Source organism: Mustela putorius, unplaced genomic scaffold (assembly GCF_011764305.1).
Source record: "Mustela putorius furo isolate JIRA1106 unplaced genomic scaffold, ASM1176430v1.1 tig00000174_pilon_pilon_pilon, whole genome shotgun sequence".
Lineage (NCBI taxonomy): Eukaryota > Metazoa > Chordata > Mammalia > Carnivora > Mustelidae > Mustela > Mustela putorius.
The window spans coordinates 2,712,179-2,739,300 of NW_025421304.1; the positions used below are offsets into that span (position 1 = coordinate 2,712,179).

At 42.6% G+C, this 27,122-nt stretch overlaps 1 protein-coding gene and 1 long non-coding RNA gene across 4 annotated transcripts in view; one reads left to right on the forward strand and one right to left on the reverse strand.

Moving 5' to 3' along the window:
• On the forward strand, nt 1-24,447 carry LOC106007102. Its single transcript, XR_006605553.1, has 3 exons — nt 1-422; nt 21,799-22,012; nt 24,337-24,447. It is a non-coding gene; the product is annotated as an uncharacterized LOC106007102 (long non-coding RNA).
• LOC101686985 (zinc finger protein 181) overlaps nt 24,067-27,122 on the reverse strand; it is a 10,312-nt gene continuing 7,256 nt past the window's right edge. For all 3 annotated transcript variants that reach the window (XM_004765177.3, XM_004765176.3, XM_013062860.2), the window contains exon 5: nt 24,067-26,318. In XM_004765177.3, coding sequence (XP_004765234.1) covers nt 24,832-26,318 — 1,487 coding nt within the window. In that variant the 3' untranslated portion in view covers nt 24,067-24,831. The remainder of the gene's footprint in view (nt 26,319-27,122) is intronic.

Below are 27,122 nucleotides of genomic sequence, written 5' to 3' on the forward strand. Positions count from 1 at the left end.
TTTCCGCCGCACGGTGGACCGGCCTTCTAGCGTCTTCCTTGCGGCGACTTTTGGTTGTAACGGGGTATGTCAAATTGCGCTTCTGCTTCTAGCGCTGAGGAGAGGCCGCACTCAGAAGAGTCTTCCAGAATGAGCAGAGGACAGTGAGGAGGATAGGACCTAAATCCACGGTTTTGTATGAGCCCGACAGCACCTGTAACGGGGCTGTCCCTCTCGCCTGTCCGGCGCCTCCACACTAGCCCTCCGTTCCTGAGACACCCGCTGGGGACCTTGTTGAGCCTTTACACAGCGGAGACCGAGGTGCCTGGTCACCCGGCCCAGGGCTGGGGTGAGGGGTCGGCTGAGCCCGCTGGACGCGCTTGAGTCCCTGCTTCTCGCGGTCTCGCTCCGCCCATGAGGGGGTCATGGCGGCGCCGGAGCTGGTGAGTGGAGGGTCGCACAGGCTCACGCGCTGGGGTGCTCCGGGTTCAGCCCACAGTGATATTGACCCTGGGACTCTCTGATGAAGTTTTAGAATATAAATTAGGTTCAGTGGGGGTGGGGTCCAGAGCCAACCACGGAGAAAGAATTCTTGAGACATCTTTAGTGCAAAATGGGGTTTTTAATTAAAGCACAGAGACCGGACCTGTGGGCAGAAAGAGCTGTTGCCCCGGGGTCGTGAGGGGTGACAGGTTTTATTTGGTGGGGTTGTGGGATGTAAGGAAAAGGGATGTTTCAATAAAACTTTCATATGCTGAAAGGACTTAAATATACCTGAGGCCTTGAGGCCTTCCCATTGTCTGGTTAAGGTGGTTTTTCCTCTCTAGCGAGGTATTTGCAGAAGGTTGGGAGATTCCTGGAAGAATGTCACACATGTCCCACCCAGGAGTGCGGGGTGGGAGGGAGGTTGCAGGGTGTCAGCTTCTGCTTTGTCCTCAGCTTGCTTGCTCTTCCCTCATCATCGTCACCATTCCTTCTTAGTGTTCTTGGATCGGAAGGTTCTGGAGGAATACGGTGGTGGAGGGAGGTAGATTTAATCACTCCTAACCCAGGGTTCTGCACCCGGATCAGAGGTTAGAAGGGGAGGCCTGCATTTCTGCCTCTGACCTCAACTTGCCTTTCCGCAGCCATTGGCCTCTATTCCTCTGGGTCTAAAATTGGAATACTGTGTGTATTAAGGATTATTCTCTCTCAGTTGAGGGAACCAGAGGGCTTATGTGCGTGACATGTGTCCTTCATTGCTCAGAGAGCAATCAGCCTGGATGCGATTCTGAGGGGGACCAAGCTGGTCCTGCTCTGCTCTTAGGCTCACACCAGAGAGAGTCTGGCCTTTGGGCCTCCTTGCCGGAGACCTCTACCCAGCTGGAAGCGGGGAGAGGGGATGGGAGCTGCGTTTTTTGAATTGCTCCTTCTCTGATTGGCAGGTGGGAACACAAGACAGTCACCAGATTTAAGTTTGCAGTTGCCATCTCTGTATTACAAGTGAAGCCGGTTTGCAGCTTGCAGCAGAGAATCCATTTTCCTGTAGAACACATTTTCTTACTCAGGTTCCCCCACTTTCCAAAGGTTTGGATTTAGCCACTGGCTTTTAGGAGAGACTACATTATTAGTAAGACAAAAACAAAAATCCTCTTGGAGTTTCTTTTGGTTGGTGAGAACAGGTGCTAATATAAGTTTTTCCTAAAAGCAAAGTTAGCAGTAAGGGGGACCTTGAGAAAGTTGGAGGATACTTTTCACTTGACTGCATTTTGGCTTAGGGATGTTTTCCTAGGAACACTGTGCTTTCAGGTAGTGGGGGAGACCTGTCTTGAAGAGTGAGTCCAATATTCATTATGGACAATATACAGGAATGCTGTGTCTCTTGGGTTGTAAACACAACAGGCCTGGAGTTACTCTCTAGCAAGTCCTCCTGTTCACTCGTCCTAGCTCTGACTACCTTTGGGACTTATGTTACTGATTGATCTTTCCTCGCCTGGCCTGCTCCCCAACTTCACTCCAGCCTCATTCCAGTGTCCCCTGAGAGAGGCCTTCCCTGGTTACCCCACCTAAGTCCCCTAATGTTCGCAATCAGTTCATTCTCTTGTTGTTTTTTGAGGTCTTAGGACCATATGACTTGATCTTGGTCATTTCTTTAATTTCTTGATGGGGACCCTTCCCCAGCCCCAGAGTGTGAGCTGCTGTTCTCTGCTCCATCTCCAGGCCTCGAACAGTGCTGGACCTGACCAGTGTCCAATCAGGGATTGAGGAATGAAAGATTTTTCCCTCTGGGACTATGTCATACTTAGACTAAATCTAAACCCCCCACCATGGCTGGACCCGAGGGACTGGGTGCAAATCTTGCCCCTTCTCATTAGACATACAACTCTGTTCCACTTGGCTTTGAGCCACCGTTTGGTTTTGTGTCTTTCTCTAGTGGCTTCCTGCACAGGAGGCTTTGCTCTTCCACATCTTTTATTCTGTCAGAGGCACCATGTACCTCCCTCCTGAGCTCAGCACAGAGCTAGGTTCTCAGGAGATACTCAGGGGTTCAGACCTTTGGCCTCCGGCAGAAGTCCAGAAAGGCCTACCAATAGGTTCGCATCTCATCTAATAGATATATGGCCGCCCACCATCTCTGATTGATGTTCTAGGCTTTGGTGTTCTTGCAAGACATGGCTATGACCTTCACTGGGGAGGAATGGAGACATCTGGACCTAGCCCAGGGGACCTTATACCGGGAGGTGATGTGGGAGACATGTGGGCTTCTGGCCTCACTGGGTAAGGATTCAGTGCTCTCCTGAGTGGTACCCACAGGCTTTCATTCCACTCTTTCTCTCTAAGCATGGTTGATGAAGGTCTCTGGGACCCACCTTCTTGTCTCCCCACAGCCTCAGCATATTCTGTGCTAACCTCTTATTGGCCTTGCTGTGTGTGCAACAGGGATTATTGTATAAGAAACGTAATTCTCAACATTTTTACCAAGTGTCCAGCATAAGCTGGCCTCAATCTGATGTCCTTATTCCAGATCTCCATAAGAACTGAAGTGATTGGTTCAGTTTGGTTGGGTCAAATGTCCTCACAGCCCATTTAGCAGGACCTGTGGGTAATAGAAAGTTCTCCAAGTGGGTGAATCAGACAAACAGGAAGATATTTGACATCAGTGCTCATGGTATTTTTCTAAGTGGCACAATCTCAACTAAATGGCTTTGGCCCCTGGTACCTGCACAATTGTCTCTTATTTCCTAAGGCCTGCGCCTTGCTTCTCTGCTGCTGAGGGAGATCATTTTAGAGAGTGTACAGACGTGTCATCAAATGGTGTTGATGGGCATCTAAGAAAGCTCTTCCTTTTTCCTTCCTCTTTCCTGCCTTCTGATTGTTGTTGGAAGAGTCTGGGCTTGGTGCTGCATCTTTAGCTCTCCTGTGTCTGTTGGCCGATTTCCCCTTTCAGAAAGAAGTGCTGTAGAACACACAGACTTAAGGAGGCACTGTGAGCTTCCTGGGCCCTGATACAGTTACTTTATTTTACTGTCTTTTTGTTTAGTTTTGTTGTTGTTGTTTAAAGATTTTATTTATTTATTTGACAGAGAGAAAGACGGATCACAAGTAGGCAGAGAGGCAGGCAGAGAGTGAGGGGAAGCAGGCTTCCTGCTGAGCAGAGAGGTCAATGTGGGGCTCGATCCCAGGACCCTGAGACATGATCTGAGCCAAAGGCGGAGGTTTAACTCACTGAGCCACCCAGGTGCCCTGATTTTATTATCTCTTTATAGTAACCTTGACTTGGCCCAAGTGACCTAATATCTGTGAAGTGCTTAGAATAGAACTGGGAACATAGCAAGCATGACACATGTATTTATTATACGTACTAATCAGTAAATCCCAAATATTTTTGCACTGAAACCTGAAATGGCGAATTTTCCCAGAAATCTGAATACGAACTGATGGAGGCCCAAGGTCTCCCTTTTCCCAGACGTCCTGATGGTTATCTTGACGGGGCTCTCCCAGCCTCTTGTCCACATTGTCTCTCCCTGGAGGTCAGTCATCAGTGCAGTAAATGGTGGTAGAGACCACTGTGACTAGTTGTTGAAAGGAGATGCACAGGGAATAGTATTCTAGGTGGAGGGACTAACAGGCACCAAGTCCCAGTGGGGACAGGGATTCAGTTCCACGACATGATGAAGGAAGGCCTGATTTAACTTTGACACTCCCGACTCCCTGAGCTCAGGGCCAGGCATCCAGCAGACACCAGTGACCATTCACTGTGGGACAGCTGGATGCATTCTGGCCTTCAGTATAGGATCTTCCAGTCTGAGTTTCTGAGGGTCCTGGTGCCTTAGTTACTGGTTTCTCTAGAATCCTCCTGTCTCTAAGTCTTCACATTTGGCAAAATGGATTTAGAGTGTGTCCCAGGAAACCCCCTCGTGCTGATTTCACCCCTGAAAGACGTAATGACTTTGCCTGATGAGAAGCCCTGAGGTGACGCTGACTCCTGGCCTGGCAGATGCCAATCGAGGCGTGTCTGTTCGCTTGGTCAAGGCCATCAGGCCGGTATCCTCGAAGTAGCCATGGGATGCTACAGCAGCAGGTCGGGCGGCAGGCCCCCACCTTCAGCTCTGTCTTCCCAACTTGGAGTAAAGGCTTGCTCTTCAGAGTGGGTAGCAGATTTAGGTCACGGCCAACTTCGGACATCTGACAGCAGTAGATGCCGTTCAGCAGGTGATTTAGTCCAGTGTTTTTAGCCATCTTCCGGCCCTGGAATCACCTGGGGGGCTTTTCAGACTTCCTGTGTTCTGTCCCTACGCCAGAGATTTGGTTTGATTCGTTCTGTGTTCAAACCAGACATCTCCAGATAGTTCTGATCCACGAGGAGGTTGAATTCTACTGGCTTCATTAGGGAACACCTTCTGGAAAGAGTTGTTTCCTTTCTGGAGTTTCATGGTGGTGTGTGAAAGGTGTATACTCCTGTGTGCTCAAGACCTCCTTTTGTATTTCCCTGCGTACCCATGCCCCATTTCTCTCTCCATGCACAGGGAGCCCTGTTCCCAAAGCAGAGCTGATCTCCCTAGTGGAGCAGGGGCAGGAACTGTAGACAGTGAAGAGAGGCCTCTCCAAAAGCGCTTACACGGGTAGGTGGCTGACAGCCTGGCAGGTGGGGATCCTGGCAACTGACAGACTCCCAGGAGATTACTGCATCTGAAATTCCATGGGCAGGTTCTTTTCGTGGCCTTTCTGGTGTCTTGTTTGGTGACGTAGTAGTCCAGCCCTGTTGGCCCTTTCTTTCCATCCCATCACACTGTTCTTTATTAGGGTTAGGACATGGTATACTGATTAAGAAACAATCTCTAAATGCTTGGCCAGTCACCAGTCTCTTGACCCTGGGAAGTTGCATGATCTTGCTGTACGTTTGACATACAAGTTACACTATGTTAATTCTCTCCTGTAAAAGATGAACTCCAAAATCTAGGTGGGTCATCAGATAAGGAGTTTTTTTCTCATTCATGCCATGGTTATGGTGGATCAGCGGGGGAACTCCATACCACATATTTAGCCAGGGATCCAATGCATTCTGTTGCTTTAAGGATGCCCTGGCATCATCCCACTGGCCAAGAGGAGTAGGAGAGAAGGGGAGTACAGGTGGTCCCTACCTTAGAGTCATTCAACTTTGGATTCTTCCACTTTACAGTGGTGTGAAAGCAGCATGCATTCAGTAGAAACTAGACTTTGAATTTTGAGTTTGGATCTTTTCCTGGGCTGGTGACATTGCAGCGTGACTGTCTCTCCTGATGATGGGCAGCGGCAGCGAGTCACAGCTCCCAGTCTGCCATGCAGTCGTGTTGGTGAACAGCCAGTGCACTTATACCTTTGTGTTTTTCACTTTCAGTGCAATAGTCAATATATGCATGAGATATCCAGCACTTTATTATGAAATAGTCTGTGTTTGATGATTTTCTCCAGCTGTATGCTAATTGTAAATGTACAGAGCACGTTTCAGGTGGTCCAGGCTAAGCTCTGTCATGGGGTGGCTTAGGTGTACTGAATGCATTTGATGGATTTATCAGGATGGGACCCCCCATCAGAAGTCGAGGAAGATCTGTAGTCTATCCACTCGCGCAGGTATGTCACTTCCATTCACGTTCCATTGATAAGAGCTGGCCATTAGCCTGCATGTTGTGTCAAACTGGGAAATGAATGTTTTAGCAGTTTTTTAAGTGGAGTCTCTCAGGTTTTCTATAGTATCATGGTATCCGCAAATAGTGAAAGTTTTCCTTCTTTCTTACTGATTTGGATTCCTTTCATGGCTAGGACTTCCAGTCTATGTTGAATGAAAGTGGTAAGAGTGGACATCCCTGCCATGTTCCTGACTTTTTAGGGGAAAAGTTCTCAGTTTTTCCCCCATAAAGGATGATATTTGCTCTGGGTTTCTTATAGATGACCTTTATTGTGTTGAGGTATGTTCCCTCTAAATATGTTTGTTGAGGGTTTTTATCATGAAGAGGTGGTGTACTTTGTCAAAGGCTTTTGCTGTCTTTGTTGAAATGATCATACGCTTCTCATCCTTTCGCTTATTGATGTGCTATATCAGTGTGATCAATGAACCAAGTAAGAGAAAAGCTCTAAATGCTTGGCCACTTCCCATCACATTGATTGATTTACAAATGTTGAATGACTCTTGCAACTTAAGAATAAATCCCACTGGGGCGCCTGGGTGGCTCAATGGGTTAAGCCTCTGCCTTCGGCTCAGATCATGATCCCAGGATCCTGGGATCAAGCCCCGCATCGGGCTCTCTGCTCAGCCAGGAGCCTGCTTCCCCCTCTTCCTCTGCCTGCCTCTCTGCCTGCTTGTGATCTCTCTCTTTCTGTGAAATAAATAAATAAAATCTTTATTAAAAAAAAAAAAAGAATAAATCCCACTTAGTCATGGTGTTTTTTTTTAAATGAGAAATTGAATTAGTGATTTATTTTTTAATCTTTTTTTCTTCCATGTTTTTATTTAAATTCCAGTTGCCTACAGTGTAATATTAGTTTCAGGTGTAGAATTTAGTGATTCATCACTTTACATACAACACCCATTGCTCATCACAAGTGCTCTTTGGTTTGTTTGTTTGACAGAGAGAGATCACAAGTAGGCAGAGAGGCAGAGAGAGAGGGGGAAGCAGGATCCCCGCTGAGCAGAGAGCCCGATATGGGGCTTGATTGCAGGACCCTGAGATCATGACCTGATCCGAAGGCAGAGGCTTAACCCACTGAGCCACCCAGGTGCCCCATAAGTGCCCTTTGTAATACCCCTCACCTATTTAACCCATTCTTGTAGCCCACCTCCTTTCCAGTAACCATCAGTTTGTTCTCTATAGCTAAAGAGTCTGTTTCTTGGTGTTCCTTCTTTTCGCCCCTATGTTCATTTGTCTTGTTTCTTAAATTCCACATGAGTGAAGTCATATGCTATTTGTCTTTCTCTGACTAGTTCACTTGGTAGTATACTCTCTAGCTCCAACCATGTCGTTGCAAATGGCAAGATTTCATTTCTTTTTATGGTTGAGTAAAATTCCATTGCATATATACAGCACATCTTCTTTATCTATTCCTCAGGTGATGGACATACAGGTTCTTTCCATGATTTGGCTGTTGTCGTTCCCTGCCAGTGTTGTGTTGTTATTGATTTGTCCCTTTATGATTGTTACGAACTGTTTCATGTTTTTTGGTGCTCCTATATTGATTGCATAAGCATTTACTATTGTTATATTTTCTTCTTGGACTGTTCCCTTTATTAAGATGGACACTTACTATATAGTGTCCATCTTTGTCATTTGTTAGTCTTTGTTTTAACGTGTCCAAAATAAATAGTGCTGCTCTGGCTTTCCTTTGGCCTCCATTTGTATGATAGATGTTTCTCTGTCCTCTCATTTTCTCTTCTTCCTCCCTCCCTCCCTCTCTCCCTCCCTTTCTTTCTTTCATTCTCTCCTTCTTTCGTTTTCCCCTTCCTTCCTTCTCCCTTCCTCCCTCCCTCCCTCTCTCTCTTTCTCTCTCTTTCTTTAATGTAGGCTCCACACCAAGACCAGAGCCCAATATGGGACTTGACCTCATGACCCTGAGATCAAGAACTGAACTGAGATCAGGAGTTGGAGGCTTCTAGAGGCGCCTGGGTGGCTCAGTGGGCTAAGCCTCTGCCCTGGGCTCAGGTCATGATCCCAAGGTCCTGGAATCCAGCCCCGCATCGGGCTCTCTGCTCAGCAGGGAGCCTGCTTCCTTCTCTCTCTCTGCCTGCCTCTTTGCCTACTTGTGATCTCTCACTCTCTGTCAAATAAATAAATAAAATCTTAGAAACCTCCAACTCTTTTTCTTTTTTTTAACAGACATATGAAAAAATGCTCAACATCACTCTACATCAGGGAAATACAAATCAAAACCACAATGAGATACCACCTCACACCAGTCAGAATGGCTAAAATTAACTCAGGAAACAACAGGTGTTGGCAAGGATGCAGAGAAAGGGGAACATGCTTACACTGTTAGTGGGAATACAAACTGGCAGCCACTCTGGAAAACAGTATGGAGGTCCCTCAAAAAGTTAAAAATAGAGCTACTCTATGACTGAGCAATTGCACTGCTAGGTATTCATCCAAAGGATACAAACATAGTGATTTGAAGGGGCACATGCACCCCAATGTTTATAGCAGCAGTGTCTACAATAGCCAAACTAAGGAAAGAGCCCAGATGTCCCCTGACAGATGAATAGATAAAGAAGATGTGGTATAAACACACACACACAGAGGAATATTACTCAGCCATCAAAAAGAATGAAATCATGGGGAGCCGGGTGGCTCACTGGTTAAACCTCTGCCTTCAGCCCAGGTCATGGTCTCAGGGTCCTGGGATTGAGCCCCATGTTGGGCTCTCTGCTCAGCACCGAGTCTGCTTCCTCCTCTCTCTCTGCCTGACTCTTCTGCCTACTTGTGATCTCTGTCTGTCAAATAAATAAAATCTTAAAAAAAAAATGAAATCTTGCTATTCACAACAATATGGATGGAACTAAAGGGTATTATGCTAAGCAAAAGACAACTACCATATGATTTCATTCATATGTGGAATTTAAGAAACAAAACATAAACATAGGGGAAGGGAAAGAATAAAGTAAGATAAAAACAGAGAGGGAGGCAAACCATAAGAGACTCTTAACTGGGGCGCCTGGGTGGCTCAGTGGGTTGAGGCCTCTGCCTTCAGCTCGGGTCATGATCCCAGGGTCCTGAGATCGAGCCCCACATCGGGCTCTCTGCTCAGCAGGGAGCCTGCTTCGTCCTCTCTCTGCCTGCCTCTCTGTCTACTTGTGATCCGTATCTGTCAAATAAATAAAATAAAATCTTTAAAAAAAAGAAAAAGAGAGCGAGAGAGACTCTTAACTATAGGAAACAACCTAAGGTTCCTGGAGGGGAGGTTGGTGGGGGGATGGGGTAATTGGATGACGGGCATTAAGGAGAGCACTTGATATAATGTGCACTGGGTATTCTATGCAACTGATGAATCGCTACACTCTACCCCTGAAACTAATAATACACTGTACGCTACCTAAATTGAATTTAAGTAAAAAATTTTAAGTGTCAGAGGCTTAACCAACTGAGCCACACAGGCATCCCTCTGTCCTATCGCTTTCAATCTGCAGGTATCTTTCAGTCTAAAACGAGTCTCTTGTAGGCAGCATATAGATGGGTCTTGTTTTTATATCTATTCTTTCACCCTGTAACTTTTGATTGGCGTATTTAGTCCATTTACATTCAGAATAATTATTGGTGGATATATATTTACTACTATTTTATTACTTGTTTTGTAGTTGTTTCTGTAGTTTTTCTCTGATCCTTTTTGTCTTTTGCTCTTTCATGTTTTGCTGATTTTCTTGAATGATATATTTGGATTTCTTTCTCTTTATTCTTTGCATATTTATAGTGCTTTTTGGTACATGGTTACCACCAGGTTTTTATATAACCTCTTCTGAATATAATAGTCTATATTAAGTTGATGGTCAAACCTATTTTCTCCTCCCCTCCTCATGTTTTAGATATATATTATTATATTTTATAACCTGTTTTTGGTGATTTCCCTGACTGATTTTTTACAGAAATATTCATTTTTACTGTTTTTGTGTTTTTTACCTCAATACTGTCACTTTTGGTCTGCCCTTTCCCTAAAAGCATCCCTTTTAATATTTCTTGCAGAGCTGACTTGGTGTTCATAAACTCCCCTAGTTTGGGGGAAGCTTTTTATCTTCCTTCTATACTGAATGATAGCCATGTTGGATAGAGTATTTCTTGGCTGCAGGTTTTTCCCATTCAGCACTTTGAATATATCCTGCCACTTTCTTCTGGCTTGCAAAGTTTTTCTGAAAAATTCCCCTGCTAGCTTTATGGGGTTTCCTTTGTAAATTATTGACTCCCTTTTTTTCTTTTTTTTCTTTATCACTATCACATTTTTTTTCTTTAACAGTGCATTTAATTTCACAGTATGTCTTGTTGTGCATCTCCTTTTGTTGATTTTGTTGGGGTTCTCTGTGCCTCCTGGATCTGGAGATCTATTTCCTTCCCCAGATTAAAGAAGTTTTCAACTATGATTTCTTCGTATAGATTTTCTGCTCTCCTTTCTCTCTTCTTCTTCTTCTTTTTCTTCTTCTTCTGGGACTTTTGTAATACAAATACTGTGTTTGATAGAGCAACTGAGTTCCCTAAGTCTGTTCTCGCTTTGCATTATTCTTTTCTCTCTTCTATTCAGCTTGATTACTTTCCATTACTCCGCCTTCTAGTTCAGTAATTCAGTTCCTCTGCTTCTTCCGTCTTGCTGTTCATTACATCAAGTGTGTCTCTCATGGGGCACCTGGATGGTTCAGTTAAGCGTCTGCCTTCAGCTCAGGTCATGATCTCAGGAGTCAAGCCCCACACCCCACTCTCTGCTCAGCGGGGAGTCTGCTTCTCTCTCTCCCTCTGTGCGCGCGCTCTCTCTCTCTCTCTCTCTCTCTCTGTCTCTCAAATAAGTAAATAAAGTCTTTTAAAAAAAAGTGTTTCTCTCATTTCATTTATCGTATCCTTTATCTCGCTGTTTTATTCCTTGTGTCTGTATTAAGGGTCTCATGCATGTCTTCCACTCTTTTCTTAAGTCCAGTGAGTATCCTTATAATCATTGCTTTAAGTTCTCTGTCAGGCATGTTACTTAATATCTTTTTGCTTAGATCTCTGGCTGTAGCCATGTCCTGTTCTTTCATCAGAGATAGATTTTTCTATCTCCTCACTTTGCCTCTCTATGTCTGTTTATGCGTGTTAAGATAAGTCAGCTTAAAAAAAAAAAAAAAAAAAAAAAAAAAGCTCTTAAAAGTAGTGACTCTATGAAGAGGTCCTGGAGTGCACTGTCATGTGATGTCTCCTTGTTCAGAACCTTGGCCCTTCAGGAGAGTATCTGATGTGTGTTGCTTATGTCCTGCTGCTGTGTCGGAGTTACTTTTCCTTTCAGTGTTGTTGTCCACACTGACTCTGCCTGTTGTTGGCTATACTTGTTCTCTGTGGTGTTAGTGGGACCCAGGAAGGCCAGCTCCTGGGAGTAGGGCCCACCTGGGAACTCAGGAGCAAGGTGGCCATATTAGCTAGATTGGCCCTAGGCCACTAGTCCTAGGATCTAGGATCTCCTGAGGCCCTGCGGTGGCTGGAGGCACAAGGCTGAGCACAGCACACAACATTGGCTGGAGCAGGCTGCTCTGCGCAGTGCAGTGGTTGGGGTGTCTTGGTGGCTAGGTGTAGCGCGTGGCAGCAGCTGGGCACTTGGTGGCTGGGCACAGTGCCTGCTGATGATGGGGAGTGTGTGGCTGGTCGTGGCCCGTGAAGGTGGCTGGTGGGAGTGACCAGGCAGGGTGTGCAATGGCACCTGTGGGTGTCTGGCTAGGCAGAGCTTGCAGTGCTGGCTTGGGCGGTGTGGCTGGGTAAAACACAAGCGTGGCTGGGGGCACACAACTGGGTGTGGCACGGCAGATGTATGTGGCATGCATGGTGGCAGGTGTGTTCTCCATGGCTAGGCTGGGCGTTTGAGGCTTTTACAAATTTGCCCTGAGCCCAGGGCCTAGGCTGGCAGGCTTGGAATGGGCAAGTCCTCAAGAGAACTCATGGGTGTGGCACACTGCTAGTGGGTTAGGTAGCAAGGGTCTGTGCAGCCCTAACCCCGCAGGTGGCTCGGTGCTTATGCAGGGGTGGGAGGTGTGGAGGACAATGGCATCTGCTAGCTCCCTTGTTTTTGGAGAAGTCCCCCAACAGTCTCTGAAATCAGTATGAACAGATCTGTATCCCGTTTGCCCCTAGTGTTGTGTGAACTGCCATTTTAACTTTGCTTCTCAATGCAGTCTGTTGTTTTTTTAAGGGCAGGGACCCAGCTGTCACTTGTCTTCCTGGCTCCTCTAGTGCTGAGTCAGCTGACCTCCCAATTTCCAGGTTTCAAGTCCCACTGATTTTACAAACTCACAGAAATAAGCCCCTCTGGTTTTTATTTGTTTGCTTGTTTATTTATTTTAAGATTGTATTTATTCATTAGAGAGAGAGAGTGCATGTGAGAGGGGAGGGCAGAGGGAGAAGCAGACTCCTGGCCAAGCAGGGAGCCGGATGTGGGACCCTGACTCTGGGATTTCAGGATCATGACCTGATCATGACCTGATCATGACTAGTCGCCCAACCAACCGAGCCACCCAGGCACCTGCCCTTCTGGTTTTTGAAGCCAAATGCTCTGGGGCTTAGAGTCTTCCTCATGTGAGCTCCCTGGGTTAAGGGCCTGTTTCTCCACCCTCTCCGAAAACACAGTTCTCTCCCTCCTTTAGACAGCCTTCCTGTGTTTTTCTGACCTTCCTAACCTTTCAGATGCAGCTTCTTGTCTGTATTTACTTGTGGCATTTGTTCTGCCAGTCTTCACATCACTCTGTGGCTTAGTGACTTGCACGTGGATGCTGTCTCGTCGAAAACATGGGACAGGGTGAGCTCAGCACCCACCTAGTCCACCATCTTCCCAAGCTCCAGCCTTGGTGAAATTTTCTTATACTTCCTCATTCTGTAGGTTCATAGTTTCCAACAATTTGGAAATGTTTCAGGCATTATTTCTTCCAATGATTTTCTGTCCCTCTACCTCTCTTTCAGTGCCTTCAGTGTTTTAATTCCATTGAAGTTGTTTCACTGCTCATTGATAATTTTTTTTTCTCTCAGTTTCCTTTCAAATAGTTTCTACTGCTACATCACCCAGGTTCCTCAACTTTTCTTCTGCAAGAGTTCCTGCAATTTTCTTTGCCATTAGTCCCATCCACTGTATTTCACGCCGTAAATGTTAGCTTTCATCTCTTCTAGTTAGACTGGGGTCTTCCTTAGATCTTTCATTTTCCTACTTAACATGTTCAGTCTTTCTCCTTGCTTCTAAGACATATGGAATACATTATTCTGTTTTAATGTCTTCTACTTTTACTTTTATTCTATTCCTATTTTAAGTGATTGGTTTTTCTTCTGATTTAGGTTATATTCTCTTGTTACTGTATTATCACCATTTACTTTTAAGTAGATGTCAGATATGATTTGTGAATATTTTTGCACTCTTACAAATATTTCAGTGGGGAGACTGGTATTCTGGCAAAAATTACATAAACAAATGTAAACTGACAACTTTAGCACTGCCTCTGAAAGGTGGGGTCCTCAGAAGGGCCATCAGGACTGCTCTCAATTCTCTGCATTTAGGCATCTGTGAATCTGTCTTCTGGTATGTCTCCCGGGGGCTCAAGCAATCGCTGATTAGCTTTCACGTTTTAGTAAAAGGAAATTTTTCAAAACATACAGCCTTTGAATAGTCATGAGTACTAGTCATCTGTGCATACTTCCTTCTGTTTGCTTTGGGTGTCTGTTGTGTCTGATATGTGGAAGTGTAACTAAATGGCTTACAGAACCGAGACCCTCAGCTCTCTCTCCATCCTGGTACTTCTAGGGAGTCCACCTTCAGCCTGGAAGCATAGGTTGAGGGTCCTCAAAAGGTTTGTAAAACAAAACAACAACAAGAAAGTGCCACCACAGAGAATCTGAACAATTTTAAAATAGCTCTGGGCCTTTGCTCCTGTGGGAAAACTAGTAGACCCTGCTGTAGAGGCTGGATTCCTACAAGGGTGCCTTCTAGAGGTGGTCCCTTACCCAGCCTTTGTTCCCTTATTAATGACCCAGTTTGTCCCTGGGGCATGAAGAAGGTGCTCCTTTCTTTCCACATTCCGTGTTGCTCTTAGGATGAAATCCAAACCCCTAATATGTCAGGAAAGATACCTTGGGCTCCACCCCCTCACGTCTCTGCTTTGATTTATGTTCCCCCAATCCCCCAAACTACCTTAACACAATGGAACTTCTTTCCCTCCCTATAACCCAGCCTCTCCAGCTACTAGGCCTTTGTTCAGGTGTTCCTCTCTGCCAGGGACAATGTCCTGACAATCTGCGCTTATCCCAGGTTTCAGGGTGCTGATGTTGCTGGTCCAAGAGCCACACTGCAAACTACTGATTACTCCATTATTGTAAGAATTCACATATTTTCTGAGCATTTCCTGTATCTATGTCGTGGGCCTTTCAGTGTCTCAAATGTCCTAAGATTTACAATGAGGAAATGGGTTTGTATGTTCTATGGCAGTTCCAGAATGTAAGTCATTATATAATTAGCAACCTACAGTCATCAACGAATGGTTTTTTTTTTTTCTCACATAACTATTGACTAATTATCAATGAGTAATCCTGTATGGGACTGTTATTCTTACAAAAATATATTTTTTAAAGATTTTATTTATTTATTTGACAGAGAGAGACCACAAGTAGGCAGAGAGGCAGGCAGAGAGAGAGAGGAGGAAGCAGGCTCCCTGCTGAGCAGAGAGCCCGATGTGGGACTCGATCCCAGGACCCTGAGATCATGACCTGAGCCGAAGGCAGCGGCGCAACCCACTGAGCCACCCAGGCGCCCCACAAAAATAATTTTTAAAGGAGAAATAAAACCACAAATAATTAAGCAGTTTGTTTACATGTCAGGACCCGCACCCTTCCAAAAAATCAGGTTCCTCTCAGTGTAATTGGTGAGTACTTACAGACATTGCCCTGTCTTTTCATGACATGTGCCATTCCAGTCTTAGTGTATAATTTCCATTAACTTGTTGACTGGTGGGTTCCAACAGAGATAAGATAGCTCAGTTCCAAGAGACAAAAGCTAGAAGGTGTGGTTTGTAGCACTCTAAAAATTACCATGAAATAGATATTATCTTATATGAGATTTGGATAATTTGCATGGGTTTCTCCCTTTTGTCTTCCTTATGTTAGAAACAAAGACATAACATCCAATTTCCCTAGAATAAGAAGGCTATGTATTATGTATTGAGGTTTTTGTTCTTTTTATTGTAGGATATATATAATAAAAAGTTTACCATTTTAACAATTTTTAAATGTATGGTAGTATTAAGTACAGTCACACTGCTGTGCATCCCTCAGCACCATCCATTTCTAGAAATTTTTCATCATTGCAAACAGTAACTGTTCAATTAAACAATAGCTCCTCCTTCCACCCTGCCAGCAGTACCTTCTTATTCTACTTTCTTTTTACTTTATTTTATTTATTTATTTGACAGAGAGAGAGAGAGATCACAAATAGAGAGGCAGTCAGAGAGAGAGGGGGAAGCAGGCTCCCTGCTGAGCAGAGAGCCCGGTGCAGGGCTCGATCCCAGGATCCTGGGATCACGACCCAAGGTGAAGGCAGATGCTTAACCAGCTGAGCCACCCAGGCACCCCCTTATTCTACTTTCTTATTCTACTTTATGTCTTTATGAATTTCCCTACTCTAGGTGCCCCATATAAATGGAATCGTACATTTATCCTTTTGTGTATGGCTTATCTCACTTATGTAATGTTTCCGAGGTTCATAAACATTGTAGTATGTATCAGAATTCTATTCCTTTCAAGGCTGAATAATATTCCATTGTATGTATATGCCACATTTTGTTTATCAGTTCATGTGTTGATGGATATTTGATTGTTTTTCATCATTTTTGGCTCTTGTGAATAATGCTGTCGCCATAAATATTGGTTATCAGTTACCTGTTTGAGTTCCTGCTTTCAATTCTTTTGAAGTGGAACTGCTGAAAAATATGGTAGTTCTATATTTAACCCCTTGAAGAATCAAAATACTGATTTCCACAAGGGCTGTCCTATTTTACATTCCCATAGCATTTCACAAAGCATTCATTTTCTCCACAGTGTCACAGAAATTTATTTTTCCTTCTTAAAATTTCCCTGTTACAGCCATCTCCACAGTGATCCCACTGTGGTTTTGATTTGCATTTCCAATGACCAATTATGTTGACCATTTTTCATGTGTTTATTACCCATTTATATATCTTCTTTGGAGAAATGTCTGTTGCTAGTCTTTCCAGTATGTTCGCATCCTTTTTCATAAGGGATACTGGTTTTTAGTTTGTTTTGTTTTTCTTTCTTGGGGTATCTGTGTCTGATATTAGTATTAGGGCAATTCAATAAAATGAGTTGGAAATGTTGCATTCTTCCCCTTAAATGGTCTTGGCGTCCTTGTTGAAAATTAATTGACCGTATATGTGAGGGTTTATTTCTAGGCTCTCTCTTCTATTCCATTGGTCTGTATGTCTGTCCTTATGTCACTGCCATACTATTACAACTAATGTAGCACTGTAACAAATTGTGAAGTTGGGTAACGTGAGTCTTCCAACTTTATTCTTAGCATTGTTTTGGCTATTTGAGGCCCTTATGAATTTAGGGATTAGCTTTCCTACTTCTGGGGGAAAAAAAAGTTGTTGGAATTTTAATTGCATTGAATCTGTGTATCTCTTTGGGTATACTGACATCTTAACAATGTTAAGTCTTTCTGTTTTCTTTTGAACATGGGCAATCTTTCCATTTATTTAGGTCATCTTTAATTTTCTCTAGCAGTGTGTTTTAGTTTTCAGCATACAAATATTTCACCTTGGTTAGATTTATTACTAAATATTTTCCCCTTGTGTTACTACTGTAAATGGAAGGAATTTCCTCCTTTCCTATTTGGATTGTTCATTTCTGTTCCATAGATACACAGTGGTTTTTATCATTGGCCTTACTGGGTTTTATGATTTTTTTTTTTTTTTGTGAATCCTTTTAAATATAGGATCATGTCAGCTGCAAAAACATAGTTTTACAATTTCCTCTCCATTGTGGATGTCCTTTATTTTCTTTTCTTGCCTTATAGCTCTGGGATAGAACTTCAAGTACAGTGCTGAACAGTAACTGTGAAAGCAAGTCTTCTGTCTTTTTCTGACTTCAGAGGAAAAGCTTTCAGTCTTTAACCACTGAAGATAACGTTAACTGTAGTTTTTTCCATATATACCTTTATCATGTTGAGGAATTCCCCCTCTGTTCCTAGTTTTCTGAGCATTTTTATCATGAAAGTTACTGGATTTTGTTAAATACCTTTTCTACATAAATTAAGATGATTATGTGAGTCTTTTCATTTTAATAATGGGGTGGATTACATTGGTTGATTTCCTTCTCACTCTTGGATTCCTGGAGTAAATTCTACTTGGTCATGGTGAACAATTTAATACACTGTTGGTTTCTATTTGCTAATATTTTGTTGAGGACTTTTGCATCTATATTCACAAAGAACATTGACCTGTAATTTTCTTTTCATTGTGATTTGGTATCCGAATAATGTTGGCCTCATAGAATAAGTTAGGGAGTGTTTTCTTCCTCTTAATTTTTGGAAGCCTGAGAAGGATTCCTGTTCATTCTTCATTAAATGTTTAGTGGAATTCACTTGTACAGTATCTGGTCTAGGACTTTCTTTGTTGGGGGGTTTTCGATTATTGATTCAGTCTCCTTACTTTTTGTAGATCTGTTGAAATATTCTATTTCTTTGAGTCAACTTAGGTAAGTTCTGTGTTGCAAGGATTTTGTCCATTTCTGTTTCGTTATCTAATTAGTTGGTGTACTAATATTACACTCTATGTTAACTGACTGGAATTTAAGTAAAAATTTGGAGAAAAAAATAATTTGTAGGTGTACAGTTGGGTGTTTTTGTTTTTTTGAGAGAGCATACACGAATGTTGGGGGAGGGGTTGAAGGAGAGAGAGAGAATCTTAAGCAGGCTCCACGCCCAGCATGGAACCTGACAAGGCGCTTGAGATCATGAGTTTGAGCCAAAATTAGGTAGACATAACCAGGTGAGCAACACAGGCACCCCTACGGTTGTTCTTAATATTGTCTTATCTTTTTTACCTCTGTAAGGTTGGTAGTAATATCTCCATATTCAATTGTGGTTTTAGTTATTTGTGTTTTGTTTTTTCTCTTTGTCAGGTAAAGGCCTGACAATTTTGTTGATCTTTTCAAAGAGCCAACTTGTGATTTCATTGATTTTCTCTGTGTCTTTCTATTTTTTATTTGATTTATCTCAACTTTGTTTTCTTTATTATTTCCTTCTTCTATACATTTTTGTTTAATTTGTCCTTTTTTTTTTTAGTTCCTGAGGGTGTAAAGTTATGTTATTGATTCAAGATATCTTCTCATGTAGGCAATTTATGTTGTAAGTTTCCCTTTTAGCTCTGTTTTTTTTCTATATGCCATTTTAGTATGCTGTGTTTTCATTAGTCTTTCCTGATTAATATTTTCTGATTTGTAATTTAGTCTTTGGCCCAGTGATTGTTTTCTTAGTCCATATAGGCTGCTATAACAAAATACCAGAGATAAGCTACTCAGTAGCTTATAAGCAGCATAAATTTATTTTTCATAGTTCTTGAGGGTGGAAGTCTGAGATCAGGGTGCCAGCATTGTCAGGCTCTCTTTGAGGTTGCAGACTGCTTTTGTATCCTCACAGGGCAGAAGGGGCTAAAGAGTTCTGTGGGATCTTTTATAAGAGCACTAATCCCTGGGGCACCTGGGTGGCTCAGTGGGTTCCTCCTGTCTCCCTGCCTGCTTCTCTGCCCACTTGTGATCTCTGTCAAATAAATAAATAAAATCTTTTTATTTTTTTTTAAGATTTTATTTATTTATTTATTTGACGGGCAGAGAAGCAGGCAGAGAAAGAGAAGGAAGCCTGCTCCCCGTTGAGCAGAGAGCCTGATGCGGGGCTCAATCCCAGGACCCTGAGATCATGACCTGAGCCGAAGGCAGAGGCTTTAACCCACTGAGCCATTCAGGCGCCCCAATAAATAAAATCTTTAAAAAAAAAAAAGAGCACTAATCCCATTCTCTTCTCCTCAGGCCTCCTTATTTCCTGAGACACAACGTTGAAACTAGGCCAGATGATAACCCTACAATGGCCTATCTATAAGTGTTCAAGGGAAAGGAAGAGTCACACATCTCTCACTTTAAATCAAAATCTAGAAATGATTCAGCTTAGCGAGCAAGGCATTCAAAAGCCAAAAGAGGCTGAAAGCTAGGCCTCTTGCACCAGACAGCCAAGTTGTGAAGGCAAAGACAAAGTTCTTGAGGAAAATTAAAAGTGCTACTCCAGTGAACACACAAATGTGTGAACACCAGCCACGACATTCCCATAAACCAAAGCCTAATCCAGAGCAAGGCCCTAACTCTTCAGTTCAAGGTAGGCTGCCAGAAGTGAGGAAGCTGCAGAAGAGAAGCTGGAAACTAGCAGAGGTTGATTCATGCAGTTTAAGAAGCCATCTCTCGAACGGAAAAATACAAGGTAAAGCCGAGAGTGCTGATGATAGGAGCTGCAGCAAGTTCTCCGGAAGATCTAACTAAAACAATTCATTGTAGGTGGCTACACTAAACAACAGATTTTCAATGTAGATGAAACACCTTCCATTGGGAAAGTTGTCATCTAGGACTTTCATAGCTAGAGAGAAGCCAGTGCCTGGCTTAAAGCCTCAAAGTACATGCCAACTCTGCTTAGGGGCAAACGGAGCTGATGACTTTAAGTGGAGACCAGTGTCTACTGACCATTCTGAAAACCCAAGGACCCTTAAGAATTATGCTAATTCTGTTCTGCCTGTGCTCTGTGAATGAAAGAACAGAGCCTGGATGACAACACATCTGCTTACAGCTTGGCTTATTGAATGTTTTAGGCCCACTGTTAAGACCTAGTGCTCAGAAAAAAAAAAAGATTCTTTTCTAAAATATATGGTCTAATTGACAATGCTGGTCATCTGAGAGCTCCGGTAGAGAAATATACAATGAGATTAATGTTTTAATGACTGCTAACAGATCAATTTTGCAGCCCATGAATCAAGAAGTAACTTTGCCTTTCAAGTCTTTTTGAGAAAACCATTTTATAAGGCTATAGCTGCCGTAGATAGTGATTCCTCTGATGGATCTGGGCAAAATCAATAAAAATCTGGAAAGAATTCATCCTTCTAGATGCCGTTCATGATTCATGGAAAGAGGTCAAATTATCAACATGAACAGGAGTTTGGAAAAAGTTGATCCAACCCTTGTGGATGACTTTGAGGGATTTAAGACTTGAGTAGAGGAAATTACTGCAGATGTGGCAGAAAGAGCAAGTGAACTCGAATTACAAGCGGAGGCTGAGGATGTGACTGAATTGCTGCGATCTCATTTAGCCGAAGGGACGAGGAGCTGCTCTTTACAGATGAGCAAAGAACATGGATTCTTAAAATGGGGTCTACTCCTGGGGGAGATGGTGAAGATTGCTGAAATGACAGCAGAGCACTTAGAATGTTACCTAAGTTAGTTGATAAAGTAGCAACAAAGTTTAGGAAGATTGACCCCAGTTTTTAAATGGGTAAAATGCGGGACGCCTGGGTGGCTCAGTTGGTTGGACGACTGCCTTCGGCTCAGGTCATGATCCCGGAGTCCCGGGATCAAGTCCCGCATCGGACTCCCAGCTCTATGGGGAGTCTGCTTCTCTCTCTGACCTTCTCCTCGTTCATGCTCTCTCTCGCTGTCTCTCTCTCAAGTAAATAAATAAAAAAAAAAATCTTTAAAAAAAAAAAAAATGGGTAAAATGCTATCAAACGGCACTTCATGACAGAGAAATCATTCTTGAAAGGAAAAGTCAACCAATGCAGCAAACTTCATTGCTGTCTTATTTTAAGAAACTGCCACAGCCACCCCAGCCTTCAGCAACTGCCACCCTGATCAGTCAGCAGCCATCAACAAAAGACCCCCTCCTCCACCAGCAAAAAGATTATGACTTACAGAAGCTCAGATTATATTGAGCAATAAAGTATTTTTCAATTAAGGTATGTACTTTTGTATAAACATAAGGAAAAAATCCACTGGACTCACTTCATTGCAGCACTCATTTATTACAGTGTTTAGTACAGTGTTCTGTAACCAAACCTGTGTTCTCTTTCTCAAGTAGGACTGTGTAGAAGGCAGCTGCCAGTCTCAACAGGCTGATTCAGCCCCAGGAAGGTGGGTGCAGAACTGGAGACATTTAGTTGTTTGAATGCTGCATCTACAACCCTTAGCTGAAAGTTCAGGTTACAGCACACAGTTGAGGGGCACGGCCAACCCTGAGGCTCAGCTGCTGCCGCTAACGATATTGCTTACAATTGCAGTCCTCTTCCTATTCGCCTTTAATGCCAGAGCTCTTACTTTTGCGACTCTGAAGGCGCACAGCCTTGTCATTCTTACGTCAGTGGCTTCTTCATCAGCAATTTCTCCCCCAACACAACTACTTAAAATCCTATTTAAGGTGTCTGACTTCCCTTTGATGCCCAGCACAGAGATAGACTCCTAGGAAGTGCCCAGTGGTGCGTGCCTTGGTTCTTTCGGGATCTGTACCAGTGACTGCACAATAGGTTCTAATCACATCTGACTAACCCAAACTAATGAAGCTACTCTCACTTTACAGGCATCGATGACCTTCAATAACTTGGTCTTAACTTGACCGCGAGGGCAGCTGCACTCAGCACAGAAGACTTGTACTGAGAGGTGGTACGGAAGACTGTTTTTGGGCTTCGGATTTCACTGGGTAAAGCCTCACCTCTCCTCCATGATGCCTCCTTCATTCTGCCTTTTCTCCAAAACACATCTTTAGGGCACCCTTCCTCCTTCCTGCAGCCCAGGTGGGTTTTCTCATCTTCTCCTATCTGGCGCTCTTTGTGTCTCCTTGGAATATATGGAGAAATAAATATACTTCCCCTGAAGATGGCTCAAATGCCAAAGGAGGACTTGTTGGAAGAAAATAGGTGTGTCTTGTAAGAACCTCCAAAAAGGAAACGGTAAGTAGATAAGAGGTGATTAGGAAGACTCACTAGATGTGACAGACCAGAATAATGAAGCAGCCATGTGAAGATGATGATAATGATGAAATTAATAGCTAATACTCACTGAATGCTTTGAGGTGTCAGGCACTATAAACATTTTATACCAATTAACTCATTTAGCTTCATAATAATCCTGTGAGGTGTTAGAGTAGATGGTGAAGTAATTTGTCCAAAGTCATATAGAGACAGTATACATGCAACTTGGATTTATATCCAGGTAACATGACTTCTGGGCATATACTCTTCACACACACACATATGCACACCCATATGCACACACACACACAGAGTCAAGCTCTTGAAGGGTAGAGTGTGTCTTATTCATCTGACTCACAGTAGATGCTCAAGAAGTGGTTAACAGACGTGACTGAGTATGATTCTCCATCAGTGACATTGTAACATGATCTTAGCCCAACCTTCCAATAAGGTAACATACTCTTACTGCTCTAAGTCCTTCACTATATTTAACCTTGGCTTTCTTTTCCTAGTTCAGTATCATTGTAAAATGTTACCATGTGCATGCTCATGCTTAATTGACAAAGTATGAATATTTGGATGAATCCTCTCATAACAGACTAACAAAATAACCTAAAACTATGCGTAGTGGAAGCAGATAAAACCTAGGGGTTGAAGTAATTCTTGGTCTTTATGGTACCAGTGCTTGGAAGAGCAGGGGAAGCACAGAGTGGGAGAAACAGAAAGCTTGCCATTACCCTATAACTGGATATATTCAGCGGCCAATCTGTCCATAATCACAACGGTTCTTAATCCTTGTTTGGTACCATTCTGTGCTTCCTTGGTCTCTCAGAGATCCTTCAACATTCCTTAGAATCTCATAAATAAAATTAAATCAAAGGAAAGATAAATCTCTTTTTAAAAAATCACCACCCCATTCCAAACTATTTCCACCTCTTGGTTTTCAGTTAAGGTAGCTCACATACTAGAGCAGAATATGTTGTCTTAAGTTGGAAACCTTATCACTCATTCCACGTCAGAATTATGTCAGTGATATAATACTCCTTTTTAAAATAATTTACTTATATCAGATGCCATAGAAAACATAACCTGAAATATAAGCAGTATAAGTGTCTGGACTGTTATTTTCAGATTTATTTCCAAGTGTCTGGACTGTTCTGACGATTACTACGTATCACCTGTCTAGTCACAAGACAGGAAACCAAGGGGTCAGTCAGACTATTTATGTAAAAGTATTTGAGCCAGCATCTGTACAAACCATGAGTATCTCTCAGTGTTTGGTAGAGAAAATAAAAACTGTCTTATTTCAAGAAGACTTACAAGTAAATGTTTTCAAAACTGATAGGCAGGCTGGAGGAAAAGTAATGGGGACAGCTCTGGACTATTAATTTCAATGTAAATGCTCATAACTATGACCTAGCATGGAGCAAGGACTGTTGCTGTTACCAGTAATGCTGCCAGCAGTGATAGCGCAGTGTCACGGGATCTGACACTAGACACTGGATCGTGGCGTCTAGATGCAGCAAACGTGAGGGAACAGGCTTGTGTACTTGGCGTAGAGTGACTCCCAGAGTACGTGGCCCACACACAGCTATGCAGTTAGTGCTCACCCCTTAGTATTCGGATTGCAAACCATATCCACCATTAAGCTTGCTCTGATCTCTCCTGCTAGTTTGTTGTTTCTTGGTTATGTTCTCACTGCACTTGTAAAAATTAAAATGTGTGAAACTGACACCAAAATAATGATATTCTTAGCACAGAGATCAGGCCATTTTTCTCCAGCTTAGCTAGTCTCCCCCAAAAGCTATAGTAAGGCTTAATTCTTCAAAAGGGAAGTCGAAAATCTGGTAAGAAATACCAGTGTCACAGTGAAAGAGTTCATTATATACAAACTGATTTTATTAGAGACCAAAAACTTTATTCACACCAACTTTTGCTTCTTCTGCAGCTTTAATTTTTAACTTTAAAACATTTTCTGGATCCACTGGGTGACTATCTTCACATGCCCATTAGCTAAAGAAACTTCTGTGTAGGACTTGAGTAAAATGGCATGCTACTGCTGTAAGAAAGGCATATTCATTTATAATCTACTTGTTTGCTCTCCTGTAGAACTGCTTACAAACAGCATCATTTCTTCATTTACACAGAATTCCTACATCCGTCAGGCTGTTCTCGGATTAATCTTCTGATGTCTAGCAAGGTAAGAACTCATAGTGGACAGTTTGCTACATTCCTCATACAAGCTCTCTCCAGTGTGCATTGATACAGAATAAGGGATACACCTTAACAGAAGGATTTCCCACCATTTTTATATTCCTATTCCTTTCCTCTTGTGTATACTCAGTAAGAAATTCATATTCCCTAATGTCTTCCCCATGTTACATATATACGGTTTTTTCCAGTGTGGACTTACGTCCATTAAGGGATTAATACTGGCTAAGGGCTTTCTCACATTTATTGCCTATGAATTATTGCCTTCATAGTCAATAAATGGTCTCTCCACAGTGTGAGGTGTGATGGACAGTAGGCTTGTTCCCCTGCTAAAGGCCTTCCCATATTCACTACATTCATGAGACTTTTTTTCCCAGTAAAAATTTTCAGGAAAGATCTATGGCTAAAGCATATTATGACAAATATTCTGTTCATATAGTTTCTCTCTCATGTGATTTCTCACATGTATAATCATTCATATGGCCTAAAGGCTTTTCTACACTTATTGCACTACTGGGTTTCTCTCCATTATGTATTCTCTGATGGGCAGTAAGATTTGAGCCTTTGCTAAAAGCCTTCCCACACTCGTTACATTTATATGGCTTTTCTCCAGTATGAATTCTCTGATGTACAGTAAGGTTCGAACTACAGCTGAAGGTCTTCCCACATTTAATACATTCATAGGGCTTCTCTCCAGTATGAATTCTGTGATGCTGAAGCAGGGACGACCTATGACTGAAGGCTTTCCCACATATATTGCATTCATAAGGTTTCAATCTGGTGTGATTTCTTAAATGCATATTCAGTGATTCTGGCTGGTTGAAGGACTTCCTGCATTTCTGACATTCAAAAGGCTTTTCTTCATTATGAATACTCTGATGCTGAATAAGAAATGACAGGCTGCTGAAGACTTTCAGACATTTACTGCATTCGAATTGTTTCTCTATAGTGTGGATTCTTTGATGTCGAGTAAGGTGGGAGCTACAGCAAAAGGCTTTTCCACATTCACTGCATTCATAAGGTTTCTCTCCAGTGTGAGTTTTCTGATGGTGAATGAGAGATGACCTATGAATGAAGGCTTTCTCACATATTCGACACTCATAGAGTTTTTCTTGAGTATGAATTCTCAGATGTTCAATAAGATGTGAAACACGACTAAACGACTTTCCACAGTTCATACATTCATATGGCTTCTCTCCAGTGTGAGTACGCTGATGATTAGTAAGTGAAGACACATGGCTAAAGGCCTTCCCACACTCAATACATTTGTAAGGTTTCTCTCCACTGTGACTTATCTGATGTCGAGTTAGGGATGAGCCATGGCTAAAAGTCTTCCCACATTCATGACATTCATATGGTTTCTCTCCTGTATGAATTCGCCAGTGGCGATTAAGGATTGATTGTTTGCCAAAGGCTTTCCCACATTCATTGCATGTATAGATTTTCTCTCTATTAGAAGTCTGATTAAGGGTAAGAGATTTGCTCTGGCTGAAGGCTGACACACTTCCTTTAGAATCCAAAAGTTTCTTCCCACCATTGATCTCCTCATTTTTTATAACAGATTCTTTTGGCAAGCTCTTCTTACATATATCATGTTTACGTGATTTCCCTTCAGCAGAAATTCTCTGTGGTTCAGAAAGAATAGACTTTAAAGAGAAGATGCTGCTCAATGTCTTGTAATTGTAAACATTTTCCCCAGTAGGACCTTCTCTAAAGGTGAGGGTCACTGGTCTGAAATGTTCTACCTGGTTTTCATGCTTCTCTTCCGTCTTCTCTATATATTCCCAGTCCTTGTTAAAATTGGAAAATTCATGACTGTGTTTTATCTTTTTTTTTATTATTTCCATTTGGGGTGAATCTTCATCATAAATATCCTCCTTTGTTACTAATTCCTTGTTTTCCCATCTTGATTCCCAATCTGAAATATATCAAGAAAGCAAAACACTTTTTCTGTACTTCTTGAAAAGAAACTACTATGGTAGGAATAAGAGATAAGGAACAGAGCACATTTCTACCCCCAGAAAGCACAGGACTGAATTCTCATTCAGTGATTTCTGAACGAAGTTCAAATGGAGCAGAGACTAGAGCTAACTTGCAAAGATGGAAACAGAGTGTAATAAGGGAAATCAGTTAAAAACAGGCAATCAGGGGGTGCCTGGGTGGCTCAGTGGGTTAAGCCGCTGCCTTCGGCTCAGGTCATGATCTCGGGGTCCTGAGATCAAGTCCCACATTGGGCTCTCTGCTCAGCAGGAAGCCTGCTTCCCTCTCTCTCTCTCTCTCTCTCTGCTTGCCTCTCTGCCTGCTTGTGATCTCTCTCCATCAAATAAATAAATTAAAATCTTTAAAAAAAAAAAAACAGGCAATCAGTATGTGGAATAAAAGTGAAATTGTCAGGAAAAAATGCACAAAGTCTTCTGGATTCCAAGCCAACATTCTATTTTGTACCTACATTTTTGTGAAAGATCACATTTTGTCTCATAGCCGTGGTTCTCCAACTTTCAGTTATTCTCAACTTGCTGTCAGATTAGTATGCTTAAAATGCACAATTTATAGTAGTACATTAAAAAGTTAATAGTGGGGCACCTGGGTGCCTCAGTGGGTTAAAGCCTCTGCCTTCGGCTCAGATCATGATCCCAGCGTCCTAGGATCGAGCCCTGCATCGGGCTCTCTGCCTGCCTCTCTGCCTACTTGTGATCTCTGTCAAATAAATAAATAAATCCTT